Source organism: Notamacropus eugenii, chromosome 7 (assembly GCF_028372415.1).
Source record: "Notamacropus eugenii isolate mMacEug1 chromosome 7, mMacEug1.pri_v2, whole genome shotgun sequence".
NCBI classification, from domain to species: domain Eukaryota; kingdom Metazoa; phylum Chordata; class Mammalia; order Diprotodontia; family Macropodidae; genus Notamacropus; species Notamacropus eugenii.
In genome coordinates this window covers 89,127,376-89,142,470 of record NC_092878.1, presented here as the reverse complement: position 1 = coordinate 89,142,470, position 15,095 = coordinate 89,127,376, and the positions used below count along the sequence as shown (strand labels likewise).

Here is a 15,095-nt window from a genome sequence, read left to right as displayed (position 1 = left end):
ACAATGTCACAAAAAATGAAACTAATAAATCCTTATAGGAAATGACTGCATGAAGGTGTCATTTCAGAATTAAGTGCAATAATATGCAATTGGATTGTCAACTGATTAAAGAACATACTGAATTTATTACCAAACTAGAAGAAAGGATAATGAGTATATAGAACAGAACATCCACGGAGGATCTATGAAAGGATATGGACAAGCATCTCACAGAATGGGGAGGATGGGCTGCAGTACACACCACTGGAGGTAGCACCCACAATGATGAAATAGAGATCCACTGAAGTATCCCACAAGGTGCAATAGCTGATCCAGTCATGGCAGCAATTCTATTATGATTTTACAGTATCTTTTACTACAAAAACCACAAGGAATTTATAAAGATCTTATTATTAATTAAGCAATGAAACTATTTCAATGGAAGGTTTTAATAAATTAGCCCTCCCCACCTCCCTGGCCAAGAAAGACATTTTTGTTTGGACCACGCAAAAGAATACCAGGCTCTTTTTCAGCAGCCAAGTCATTTTTTCCTCCTTCAAGTAATAAGTTGTTGTGAGTGAATCCTCCCAAGTGATAAGGATATTCGATACCTGTTATAAAAATACCAAACATATTGTTTGTAACACAGCTAACAAAGATACACTACCAATCTGGATATAGATATATTTTCAACATCAGATTCTCAATTAAACAAGATTACCTATGTCTTAGTATGCTTTCAGGACACTGAATTCAGATATGTCCCTTGGGGTTATGACATTAATCAAACAAAATGAAACAAAACAGGTATCTCCTTTCAAACGGGCTGCTGAAAGCAATCCTCCGTTCAAGCCCCTACTCTGCCTCATGATTGTGTGGCAGTGACCACCTTGATGGATGAAGGATGAGGGCTCTGGCAGAGCCTACAAAGTTAGAGAAGCTTTGGATAGGTCCAAGGATGCACTGTATAGCTGTCATTTTAAGATTAGTTAAAGTAAGTTCGGAGACAAATGTCCCCAGGTTGGCTTTGCCACTGTGACTCTCAAAGAATGTCTGCTAAGTTATAGAGGAACTGTGTAATCAGTTTCGATAGAGAAGATAACTATATTAAAATACCACAGATTCTCAAGTACTGAAAGGAATATTGATGCTTTGTTTTGGGAAGAGAGGAGGAAATTCCTCCCTCTAAGCCAGAGTGGTGTGGGAAGGAGAAGCAGAGGTTGTTAGTTATGGAATCAGCCCATAAAGTTATGGGCTCAAGTCTCAGCTCTATTACTTACTACCTAAGATGAGCCATAATCCTATGAAAATATATAGATCAGTATTTCGCTCACTTAAGGTGGATTTAAGAGAAGCACAGATTAAGAACTTGAAGAGATCTTAAAAGTTATAAAGTCCAACCCCCTTATTTTACAGACAAGCCAAGTAAGGCCCAAAGAGGCTGGGTGGCTGTCCCACAATCACAGAGGGAGCAAACAGGGATGTGAACCCATGTTTTCTGACTCCAAATTCAGTGTGCTTTCTCCTTTTATTACTTAATTCAGGGTTAAAATCTTGGAATAACAATGTAATTTTTTTCCAAAAAAAATTTCACAAAGTTTTAACTAGTCTTTGCAACTCAGGAAAACTTCATTTTTTACAAAGCATATAACCTATGTATTTTAAGGCAATGATTTGGATATTTTAGTAGAAATCCTAGTGTATTAGAAAAGTTAATGATGATTTCATCTATTTAACAAATCCAAAGAAGAGAGGCAAACCAATTTAATTATGGATGGTGACACAGTATTTTTTTTTTTGGTACCTTAAACTGCGTATATAACTACCACAAGAAAATTTATAGGAGATTCTTTTTTTTAATCAGAAAGGAGACCACAAACTATGAATATTCTTTAACAGAGATATAATCATTTAAATAAAACGTGTATATACATACGTGTATATATTTGACACGCTTGTATTCTAAAAAATCAGATTATTCAAGTAGATTGATGAGATATTTTAAATACTAGATTCTGCCATTAATTTGGTAGCATCACCCTTTTTCTTCCTGATTACTCACAGCCAGGAAAAAGATAAATGTCCTTGACTTTTCTATTTTCAAATACTTTGTAAATTTATTAAAAACAAGCCCTAAAATACAGAAAGAAAATAATATTTTCTTCTATGTAGAAGAAACAATAACTCATCAATAAGAATTACCACTCTGGAAATATCAGATTACAAATATCCTGATTCCTTAAAACCCAATTAAGCATATATGTATTTCTATAACAGTCCATCCTTAATCTCACCATTTATTAGTATTACAGAAGGATGAGGTTGGAGCCATATGTCACCAATTCTTCAGCAAGGCCTGGTTTAGATACGAGAATACTGAGACAATGCACCTGTTTATGACGTATTTATAAAAAATACTCCCCTAAAGATTATGTGAATGTATTATGTATTTTACAATAATACTATCTTTAAATTTTAGTGTCACAAATTTAAATTATCTACATTTAAGATAGTAGGAATAAAAACATATATTTGCTAAGTAGTGTCCCTGTGTAACTGCTCTAACTTCCAAAGGGCTGTCATTTTAGGCACAGAGCTTCACTACTTAAACTGTGGGTTGTGATAACATGTGGGGGTGTGATCCACAGTTTAAGAGGTGTTGAAGTGGTTGTGAGTGGAAAAGGTTTAAGCCCTTAGTTCCAAAGTAATTTGCATCATGTGCTTCCAGTTCCTTAGGAAAATAAACAGGAATAATTTCCAGTCTTATAATGTCTGGAAAGTTAGGATGGAGTCCCTGGAGAAGACAAAAACAACCCCTGAGAGCAGAGTTCTCTGGTTTAGCAGCTCCAAGTGAGAGGGATACTGTATCTCACCTCCTCCTTTCTTTAATTACCAATCCTCCAACCCCAGCAATCTCTAACCCTACCACTTTTTGGTTACCAACAATTTCTTAACTGCTAAAATTGATGGCCTTTTTTTCAGTCCTCATCTTTCTTGACCTCTCCCAAACCATTCCCAAACCATCCTTCATCCACTCTTACCTGCTTATGTCAAATATACCACCATCCTTAAAGTTGTACAGATTTATAACTACATCATCATTCTTTACCTTTCTGTCTTCCTTCCCTACATCTTTCTGATTCATCCCTTTTCTTCACTCACCTCTACCATAAATTAGGCACTAAGAAGCTCTTGCCTGTATTATGATAGAATGCCTAATTAGACTATTTCTGGTTTCTCTGCTCTATGATTAATCCTCTACACTTGCATTTCTCTCTTCATGAAAGTCATCATGTATAGATTGGACTGAAGGGCCCCTTTCCAACTCTCAAATTTTGTGACTGTCTCAACAAGTTCAGAAATATCATCTGCTCCTTCCAATTTCTTACAAAATGCTTTTCTTGTACCTTTACCACCACGCAATTGTTTTTAACAGCAATCAACTGGAGTTCACTGACATAAGAGAATGTCTTATTTCTAGTTATTATTCCATTATTACATGGAAAATCACTGAGTTATAAAATGACCCTTCATTCTCATATTCCTCAACACCTACAACTTTAAAATAAATTATTTGAAAATTTTCAAAACTGATTTTTGTAAATTACCATAAGAACTTTTTAAAGAGAAAAAAGCACCAAATGCACCACATTCTACTTTTTATCAGAATCACAATCATTTATATATGTATTTATATGTGTATACAGTGTGTATATCTATTCAACCCTATTGAATTAAAAATTATATAAATGATCAATGACCATATCTTAATCTGTAGCTGTGACCTCCATATTACCTGGCACCACAGTACTTTGCATGGAAGGTTAATACTGACTGAATTAATAAACAAGTAAGGGTAAATGGCCTTGGTAGGCAATAACAATGAACATACAGATTTGGTCTACATAAACATAGACAAGAGGATCATAAATCAGGTTCCTGCACAGAAGGATCTTTCCTTTAATGATAGTTATTGAACTTGCAGAGCTTTGATACCTTTAATAAGATAACATCATCTAATATTTATGTGACTTTTTATAGTTACAAGGCAATTTACACATAGTATCTAATAGAGCAAAAAAAGAAAACTGGATCTGGGTAAAAAAGATGCAAGTTCAAGGGTTTTCTATGCTATTTCTTGGCTATCTGATTTCAAGCAACTTCCTTTAAACTCTCTGAGCCTGTCTTTATTTGCAATATTTGCAAATGCAAAATGCAAAAATAAACTTTGCAGAGGATAGTTGTGATGATCAAGTAATAAAATGTATATTAAAAACATATTCAAAGATATAAATAACCTGCTCAGAGTCACACAGCTGCGACACAGCACAGTCAGTGTGCCCTCCTGCCCCTTGCTACCTCAAGATAGCACTGTCCATCTTGATTAGCAAAGTTTCCGATTTATCATCATGTTTTTGTCAGCATGCTGATGAAGGGAGAGAGGGTCAGGATGTCCAAAATGATTAATTCCCTAGGTATGTGTCAGCAAGTCTGAGTCTACAAAATGTGAAACCTCTAAAATGCCAATCAGATTCTATGCCACATACAACTCTGGCACAAAGTTCAGCCAAATAAATTTTTGGTTTTTTACAAAAGCATTTAAAAACATAGAAATCTGGGTAAATGTTGAAAAGAAAAATTTTAATTGTACACAAATTCTTATCAACCTTATTTGAGACTAACATGGCTGTAATTTGTTTATAAAATTTTATCCTTCGTGATAGCTGCAATACAATGGGGATTATATTGTTCCATTAGGCAGTAAAATAGAGGACACTGTCATAGGTTGTTCTTTTTATTTCTTTATACTAGGACTCTTAACTTGGAGTCCATGAAATTACTGAAAGAATAAATAAAAATGGCTTCCTTTTTTTTACACTTTTTTTTAAAAGTCTGAGAAGGGGGCCCCATAGGCTTCACCAAACTGCCAAAGTGGTACATGACATGAAATTCTATACTTCAGTTTATTTCTAGAATGTGAATAATATAAAAATATAGGCATAAAACATCTGAAATCTGATAAGGCAGCCCTCCTTAATGAGAAACATTTGATTAACTGAGACAACATGAATCTTTTCATCCCTATTTAATCAGGCTTCTTTCTAGAATTACACATTTCTAAAACTTTCAGACATTTTCACTTCCTACATATTTAAATTCAAATTAAACTACAAAATGAATTATGTGGGTTTCTCAACATTCAGAGGGATGCCTCAAAAGTTAATGTCTGAGTTAGAAGCATAGGAAAATTATAAGACAATAGCACTGAAGTCAAATTAGATACTGCTTTCAAATGACAAAGGTGCAAAAGGCATAATGCTCAAGGTCTTCAATATCTGACTATCCTAGCTGGGCAACTGTTTACTGAAATATAGCTATAAACTCACTGAGAGGAAGTATTTCACCTCCCATTATAAGATATCACCTGAAACCAAAGAAATCTAACTGAACATAAAGACAAAATACTATACTCATAGAAAAACAGATAGGCCCTATGAACCCGTAAGTGTAACAAATGCACTACTGGAAGAGCAACTGGCTTTGCAAACTCCTTGCTATAAAATCTAAAATTTGCCAAAATATGATTTTTTAAATTTTAAATAAATATTCAGAAATATTAATATGACTCTTTCAAATGTCTTTTTGAATACATGCATTGAAATTATTGTTAAGGTTTATGTGGTTAATACATGTAGATGAAATCTATTTATAGGTAAACCTCTAGGAAATAAAAAATTGTCTCTTTCTAGTAGACAAAAAAATCGGTAATATAATTTTGTTGAAAAAATAAATTGTCAAAGGCAAAAAAGTAATGTAATTTTGAATTACTGTCTGATTCAACCTGAAATCTAGGACAGAATTTAGTTATTTTATTTTTGTCCACAAGAATTATAAGAAACAACAAAATAGAAGTCATTATTAAAATCCAGACCAAACACCTTTAGTTCGCTACTATTCCCATTTGGGAAAATTGGGAAAACACCCAGTAAAATAAGCCATGGCCCAATACTAGACTACCCATGTCAAACATTATGACAATCTACCTTTCTTAACTGAGTTGGTGGCAAATACATGTATATAAGAGCGTGAATATGTATTGGTATGTGTGCATATAAACAAACAAATATATTGTTTAAAGTTCTACAATACTTTTTATAATTACCAGCTACAGTGATGTCTCCTCTCTCCAACATTTACTAAAGATGAATAAGCTACTGCGTAAATGTTAATTCAGCACTTTTACATCTCTATTAATAACTTTAGGGCACATTAAGCAAATTATTATTTAGAGGATCACAGATCTCGAGTCTGAAGGCACATCATAGACCATCTTGTCTAATTGTCATTTTGCAAGTAAGAAAACTGAGGCTTAGGAAGGTTTAGGTTTTAAACCTTTGTTTAAGGTCAAATAGTTAAGGATCAGAGACAGAATTTTGGTCGTAGGACCTGACTCTGGGGTCAGTGTTCTTTCCCTTAGCATATACTGTCCCTTCCCCCATCCACAGAGTATAATACTTTTTATAAGCCATATGAAAAAGAAAGTTAACACCCAAATTCCCTCAGTCATAGGCTCCAGACTTATCTTCCATAATTGCTGGCTTCCTTGAAATTTTTATAGATACCAAATATGTCTTAATAAAGTGACCAAATAGGCATAAACATCACTGAGACTGTCATATTGTAACAAAGTTATATTATCAATATTTTAATTATGAATACCAAATTATAATTTATCATAATTAGTAAACATAACTAATGTTCATCCTCATGGCAAACTATGACCTTTACAATACTGACATGACAAATATTGCTATTATTCAAGCACTTACCAGGAGATGATGGATCCCTGTTCCTGCTGTACTTATGGTCTTCTTTCACATCAATAGTTTCTAATGGTATATCATGCTGAAATGAAATTTTTAGTACTTAAGATACAAATACGTAAGTATATTAATATAACCATATTTTACTTTCAATCAAGTTAACAGTGGCATCTTAGCATAAATAAAAGCTATTTTATTTATAAGTAAAAACAATGGATAGCCTTTTTCTGAAACTGCTATTATTATCATATTAGTTTTGCCTGCAGGGAAGAGGAGAAATGTAATGAATTTTTCTGGCAGACCAGAGAATGTAGTTTTTACAACATGACAGCCAAGGCACAATAATTTTTAACGTAGTTTATTAGGCTGTTGGGATGGAAGGGGAAGAAAAAGAGCAAAGAGAATAGTTACATACCATTTTGATCAAAGAAAATATAAATTGTTCAATTTACCGTTCTCAGGCTATATATCAAATGACAGAATTTCAGAGACTTGTTGAAAACAAAGTCAGATAGTAACTTACCTGATTTTAAATACTCTCAGAAACAAAGTGACTTCAAAACTACCATCAGGTTAACAGACTCTCTGGCCTGATGGAGGGGATAGAGGGCTAGAGATGGTATCAGAATTTTGTTTCAAACACCAACTAGGTATATAACTGTAAGCAAATCATTTAACATGAGGCTTACTTTCCAAACCTATAAAATGGGGATACATACATGCAATATTTACTTCACAGACTATTACAAAGTCTCAAAATAATGTAGGTACAGTCCAATGCAAATTGTAAAGAACTATTTAACTGGCAGTTAATACTGGTTATTTAATAAAGAAAAAAGTTACTTTGTAATCAAGGTTATTAAAATTTTTATTTTTACTACATATATAATTTCATAAAGGTGAATATAATTCAACATATCTCAAGGATATGTAAAGGAATGTAAAATACCTTTTTAAAGTGTAGGAGCATTTCTGTTTCAAGGAGCGTGACACGACTTAAAAGATTATTCCAGACCATTTCATCTATAATAACTTTTCCTTTCAGCTGTTCTTCCAAATAACGTAACTTATCCTCCATCAATGTCTGTTTTTTAAGTTTTTCTTGGCATTCAGCAAGAATGTTCCGTATTTCTGCAATTTCCGAATTAACATCAGAGTCCTGAAATAATAAAAAAAAAATAGGTTTTACAATTCAATACCCATGAAGAAAGTTCTTTTAAAAGGATGGTTAACTTTTTCCTATTTTCAACAGATTATTCAGCGTTTATAGTAAAAGACCTCAGCATCTATCCAGTCTTCAGTAAAAGCACCTAGCAGCAAAATCAAGAGAACAACATACAAAGACTTTTTGTTCAGTCATTTTTCAGTAATGTCCAACTCTTCGTGACCCCATTTGGGGTTTTCCTGGCAAAGATACTAGAGTGGTTTGCCATTTCCTTTCTCACAGATGAAGAAACTGAGGCAAAAAAGAGTTACGTAACTTGCCCAGGGTCACACAGCTAGCAAGCCTCTGAGGTCACATTTGAACTTAGGTCTTCCTGATTCCAAACTCAGAGCTATCCACTGAGCTACCTAGCTGCCCCTACACAAAGGCTAGATTAACATAAACAAAAATAATGTCAAAAGGAGCAGCTGAACTCAGCCAAACAAATCTTGGCTCTGCAGAACACCTCTCCTGACATTATGTGGTGTGTGTATCAGAAGAATAATGGGTTCAGAATATTGCATTTGCTGATATGGTGGCCTTCTAGTGTCATCTCGTTTTAATCTCACCTACATTTCCTAAAGTATCCTTGATCTCTACCCTTAGCAAGGACCACAATTTATACAAGGAAAACACTTCAGAAAAACCAATACTGTGAAAAAGTATGATATTATCTGAAGTATTTCACACTCTAAGTCTCCTGTCTACGCAAAGAAGGAAGAGAGGAGACAACCTTGGCTGACACACTTTCACAGCATTCAGTTTCAAATTTTCAGTGACTGATTTCTTTCCATATCACATTGTTGTGGTCACTGAAGTCACTGTGGTTTTATTGTTTTTTCTTACTTCATTTTGCATATAATTCTTCCCATGTTTCTTTGTATTTATCAGTCACTGTTTCTTACTATAGAGTAATATTCCAATGCATTCATATGCTACAATTTATTTAGCCCTTTTCCAACTGAAGGGTATCTACTTTGAGTTCTTTGCCAAGACAGAGTACTGCTATAGATATTTTTAAGTAAATATTTTAATTTTTAATATATATATTTTTTTTAAATTCCTGACCCCACCCCACATTTGAAGTATATGCCTTGAAAGTAGCACACTCTCTAGCTCAGAGTATGGACATTTTCATCTTTCTTTTTTTGCCTAAGTCCAAATTTCTTTGCATGACGGCTGGACCCATTCACAACTCTACCAACAGTATATTAGTGTGCCCATTTTTCTGTACCCCTCTAAAACTGGCCATTCCTATCTTTTGTCACCTCTACCCTTTGCTAGGTATAAGATGAAGCTTTCAAGCTGTTTTGATGCACATTTCTCTTATTACTGGTGATCTGTAGCATTCTTTCATATGGATATTAATTGCATACAATCTTTACTTTGGGAAAACTGCTCATGTCCTTAGACCATGTATTTTTGGGGGAACAGCTTTTGACCTTCATACCCTTATACCAAAGATATTTGATAGATAATTTCTCAGTTGACTTCTTCCTTTCTGATTCTATATATTCTCCTTAATATCTATTCTACATAAATAGTTCTAAAATACTGAAAAAGAAAACACACTACACCAAACTCCTTTCCTAAAACAAATATAGTCCAGATACCTAAATCAGGGAAAGATAAAGCAAAGAAAATTAGAGATCGGTAACACTAAAGAATGATTTTAAAGTTTTAAATAAAACCCTAGGGAAAAAATCTATAGCAATATATCCCTAAAATTATTCAGTATGACCAAGTTAAAGTTATATTAGGGATACAAAAATGGTTCACTGTTAATCAATTAACATAATCATATCAAAAAACTAAAATACCACAAACCATAGGATCACATAATAGATAGAGGAAAATTTTATAAATTACAACACTCATTTATGCTAAACGCCTTACAAAAAATGACAACAGTAAATTTTGGAGGGTTTGTGGGAATACAGGACAACCATTCTGAAAAGCAATTTGGAATTATGCAAATAGTGATTAAAAATATCACCCTTTTGACCCAGAAATCCCATTACTAGGCTTATGTCTTAGGAGGCCACTGATAGAAGAAAGTCCCCATATACACCAAAGTATGTATAGTAATAGTTTTTATGATAGCATAGAACTGGAAGGAAACAAAGCAGAAGTCCATCTGGTGGGAAATGGCTAAATGAAATGCTGTATATGAATATAATGGAATATAACTGTGCTTGAAAAAAAAAGGACAAATATGATAAACAGAAGAACACAGAAAGCTCTACATGAACTGATATAGGGTAAAGTAAGAAGAGCCAACCATTCTAGAAAGCAGTTTGGTGATGATAAAAAAAAAAGTTATCAAAACACGCATTGAGCATAAAGCCTTACATGTAGCACATTGTTGACAGCAGCACCTTCTGTGGTAGCAAAGAAGTAAAAGCAAAGTAGCTGCCTGTTGACTAGGGAATGGCTAAACAGATTAAAGTACACGAATGTAAAGGAATATTAAGATACCATGAGAAACTATGAATACTACAAATCCATAGAAGATAGGAAGACTTCATGAATGATACAGAGTAAAGTTACACAGAACCAAGAAATATAAATAGAAAGAACATTAAAAAAGAGAAACTGAATATTGTGTACTTATGACCAAATCAGGTCATAAACTCTAGATTAAAGATAAGAAAACACACCACCCTCCATTCTATGCAGAAATGGAGCTATATGAGGCACTGAACACTTTTTAACTGTCAGCCTTGGCTGCTGTTGGGTTAGTTCTCGCGTGTTGTGTGTGTGTGTGTGTGTGTGTGTGTGTGTGTGTGTGTGTGTGTGTGTATGTGTGTGTGTGTGTGTGTGTGTGTGTGTGTGTGTGTGTATTTTCTTCATTACAAGAGATAGCTTGTTGGGGAGAGGAATAACTAAAGTGATTTTGTAAATTGTAAAGTAATTTCTAAATTAAAGTGATATAAAAATGAAAGATAGCAATGTTTTTAAATTAAAAAGATTATTCCAGACCAGTTCCTGCATAATCACTTTTCCTTTCAGTTGTCCTTCCAAATAACGTAACTTATCCTCTATCAATATCTGTTTTTTAAGTTTTTCTTGGCATTCAGCAAGCATATTCCGTAGATCTTCAATCTTAGCATAAAGTTCTGTGTCCTGAAATAATTATTAAAAAAAAAAAACCTGTTAGGTTTTAGAATATAATACTCAAGACTGAAGTTCTTTTAAAAGAGTATTTGACTTTATTTCCATTTGCTATCTAGCAAACATTCAGGAAAACCATCTAGGAGCAAAACCAAGAAAACAACATATGTAACAATTATAATGATTTTAAAAAGCAAAAACAAACCAAAAATGCCTTCAGCATCAAAAGGCAGCTGAAATCAGATCAACTGCAAAGAACAATCTTCATTCTGGAAAACAGATGAAACACATCCTTCCACAAGAAAAGTGGGGGTGAACAAGAGATGGGGAATGCTGCACCAAATGCTGTCAGACATGGTTCCATACTAAGTAGATTTTGCTTAACTGTTTATCTTTGTTACAAGCTAAAATTCAATGAGGGCAAAGAAGTACTAGGAAATAATTAGGATACAAAAACAATACCAGGAGGCTTCAGTAAAAATCTTTAAAATTAACTAGTGTGTCTTATTTTTTGAAGTTATACCTGACACGTTTCTGATCAGTAAAGGTTTAGTAAACAGAAAGGAAAGGAGTACTTGGTTTGGTAATATTTATCAAAGGTGGGCTGAGAAGTATGCGTGAATCAATAAGGCACAAAAAAGGTAAAAAAAAAAGTAGAGAGAAAGAAGACGGTGGCAGGTGGCAGAAAGTAGAAGTCGCAATGAGGCAGCAGCAACAGCAGGAGTATTAATGGAGATTAGAAGTAGTGATAGGTGCAGAGAGCAGCCAGGATAACAGGCCAACTCGAAAAAAATGTGGAGGACAAATAGCTACCTCAGCCTGAAAACCTGAGTTCCCTGGGAGAGCAGCATGTCATAATACTGCAGTTCATAAAGGCACCACCATGAACTGTTAAGGTACGATAACCTGGATAGTTCAGCATTTGGGCAATTCACTGCCACAGGGTTATAACAGGTAGTCAAGCCAAGATATTCAGTCCCTGTGCCTTATATCAATAATACAAAATCTAGAATTAAGTACAAGTTAAGAATGAGTCAAAAACATTAAAAAAAAAAAATAGTGGCCACATTACGCAAAAGGACCAAGCTTGATACAGAAGCAGCTAAGAGGCTCAGTGAATAGAACACTGGGTTTGGACTCAGGAAGACCTGAGTTCAAATTCAGTCTCAGACATTTACTAGCTTAAATGACCGTGGACAAACCATTAATTTCTGTTTGCTTTAATCCACTGGAGAAGGAAATGGCAAACCAATCCAGTATCTTTGCCAAAAAAAAAACCCATACAGGGCCATGAAGAGTCAAAGACAGCTAAATGACTCAATAACAAGCTTGGTAATGGAGATAAGAAAAGAGGATCTCCCTCCCTTCTTCACAAAAGTAGAGAATTAAAAGTAGATATATTCTTTACACTTAGTGTTATCTGACCTGTTTTTCTTTTAATTAAATTCCTTGTTACAAGGGATGGCATTTGGAAAGAAGATGATATAAAAACAAAATATCTGGAAAAAATAACTCAAACCAGATTAGTAGCATCTTCTTTGCATACCCAACAGTAAATGGTGTATACGTGAGTACACACACACACACACACACACCAACAGTAAATGGTGTATACGTGAGTACACACACACACACACACACTCCCCACCTTAAGACTTCTGGCATAACATTTATTTATGATTGAATTGTTTAAAACTCAGGAACTATTTCTACATAGAAACAATTCCTCTTTTTTCCTTCATTTCAGAGTTTAAATTTTACTTCAGTGATAACCTACCTCCAACCTATACTTAGACCAAACCTCCAGCAAGCCACCCTCCAAACAGACACAGTTAGCAAAGCATGATTTCCTATGTTTAAAACATATAAGCTTTTGGGGGGACGAAGCCAAGATGGGTGAGTAGAAGGCAGATCGACTCTAACTCTCCCTCCATAGCCCATAAAATACCTGTAAAAAATGACCCTAAACAACAAACTCTAGAGCAGCAGAAACCACAAAATGACAGAGTGAAAGAGATTTCTAGCCCAAGACAGCCTGTGAGGCCAATGGGGAATATCGATCGCACCAGGCTCAGAGAGGAGGTCTCCCAGCCTTGGCCTCGCAGCAGGACTGAAGCAGGCTCCAGGGTACAGAACCTTGGGCAGCAGCAGTGGTTCCCAGATTTCTCAATCCACAAATGCCAAAGATAGCTTCAAAGGTCAGTAAGAAAGCTCTTTCGCCTGGCTAAGAGGGGAGTGTGGTCCGGCCTCAGCCCTGACCCCAGGGCAGCGGCAGCAACCACAGCAGCAGCAGCTACTTTAGGAGCCCTTGGTCTAAAGACCCTGGGGTAACTGAGCAGCTGATCAGGGTCTCAGTTCTGAGTGGTGGTCCTGGGGTGAGGAGATGCACTGGCTGGTGGAGCTTGGAGGAACTGAGAACTTACAGGTCCCCTAGAGTATACCCTCCACTTGACAAAGGACTCAAAAGTCAAGTAACTGCCTGAGAAAATGCCCAAAAAAGGGAAAAAAAATAAGACTATAGAAGGTTACTTTCTTGGTGAACAGGTATTTTTTTTCCATCCTTTCAGATGAAGAACAACAAAGCATACTATCAGAGGAAGACATAAAAGTCAAGGCTTCTACATCCAAAACCTCCAAAAATAAATATGCAGTGGTCTCAGGCCATGGAAGAGCTCAGAAAAGATTCTGGAAATCAAGTAAGAGCAGTGGAAGAAAAACTGAGAAATGAGAGAGATGCAAGAAAATCATGAGAAGCAAGTCAACAGTTTGCTAAAGGAGACCCAAAAAAATGCTGAAGAAAATAACACTTTTAAAAATGGACTAATTCAAATGGCAAAAAGAGGTCCAAAAAGCCAAGGAGGAATGTTTTCAAAAGCAAAATGGGCCAAATGGAAAAGGAGGTTCAAAAGCTCACTGAAGAAAACAGTCCTTTAAAAATTAGAACAGAGTAGATGGAAGCTAATGACTTTATGAGAAACCAAGAAATTACAAAACAAAACCAAAGAATGAAAAAATAGAAGACAATGTGAAATATCTCACTGGAAAAACAACTGACATGGAAAAGAGATCCAGGAGAGACAATTTAAAAATTATTGGTCCTAATCAAAACCATGATCAAAAAAGAGCCTAGACATTATCTTCCAAGAAATTATCAAGGAAAACTGCTCTGATATTCTAGAATCAGAGGGTAAAATAAAAATGGAAAGAATTCACCAATCACATCCTAAAAGAGATCCTAAAAGGAAAACTCCTAGGAATATTGTAGCCAAATTCCAGAGTTTCCAGTTCAAGGAAAAAATATTACAAGCAGCCAGAAAGAAACAATTCAAGTATGGTGGAAATACAATCAAGATAACACATGATTTAGCAGCTTCTATACTAAGGGACTGAAGGGCTTAGAATATGATATTTCAGAGGTCAAAAGAGGTAGGATTAAAACCAAGAATCATTTACCCAGCGAAATTGAGTATAATACTTCAGGGGAAAAAATGGAGTTTCAATGAAATAGAGGACATCCAAGCATTCTTGTTGAAAAGACCAGAGCTGAATAGAAAATTTGACTTTCAAATACAAGAATCAAGAGAAATATGAAAAAGTAAACAGGAATGAGAAGCTTTAAGAACTCCTTAAAGTTGTACTGTTTTACTTTCCTATATGGAAAGACATTATTTGTAATTCATGAGAACTTTTTTCAGTATTAAGGTAGTCAGAGGGAATATATATATGTGTAGGTATATATGGGTATGTATATGCACACTATATATGTGTAGGTATGTATATGTACATGGGTGTGTGTGTGTGTGTGTGTGTGTGTGTGTGTGTGTATGTATACACAAACACATGCACACACACTATAGACAGAGGGCACAGGGTGAGCTGAATATGAAGGGAGAATACCTAAGAAAAATAAATTTACTGTTGAACAGAATGTACTAGGAGTAAGAGAAAGGGATAGGTAGAACGTAGCAAATCAT

At 34.9% G+C, this 15,095-nt stretch overlaps 1 protein-coding gene across 14 annotated transcripts in view; it reads right to left on the bottom strand.

Moving 5' to 3' along the window:
- Window positions 1-15,095, bottom strand: part of CEP44 (centrosomal protein 44) — a 58,941-nt gene that overhangs the window by 11,814 nt on the left and 32,032 nt on the right. For 6 of the 14 annotated variants that reach the window (XR_011970099.1, XR_011970098.1, XR_011970105.1 and 3 more), the window contains 4 exons: window positions 10,990-11,133; window positions 7,753-7,962; window positions 6,810-6,885; window positions 498-590 (listed from right to left, as the gene is read on the bottom strand). Coding sequence is in view for 6 of the 14 variants with exons in the window: in XM_072622592.1 (XP_072478693.1) it covers window positions 498-590; window positions 6,810-6,885; window positions 7,753-7,962; window positions 10,990-11,133 (523 nt within the window). In the remaining 8 variants the exon portion in view is untranslated. Of the gene's footprint in view, window positions 1-497; window positions 591-6,809; window positions 6,886-7,752; window positions 7,965-10,989; window positions 11,134-15,095 lie in introns of all 14 variants that reach the window. The other 8 variants (XR_011970104.1, XR_011970103.1, XM_072622595.1 and 5 more) reach the window with 4 other exon arrangements.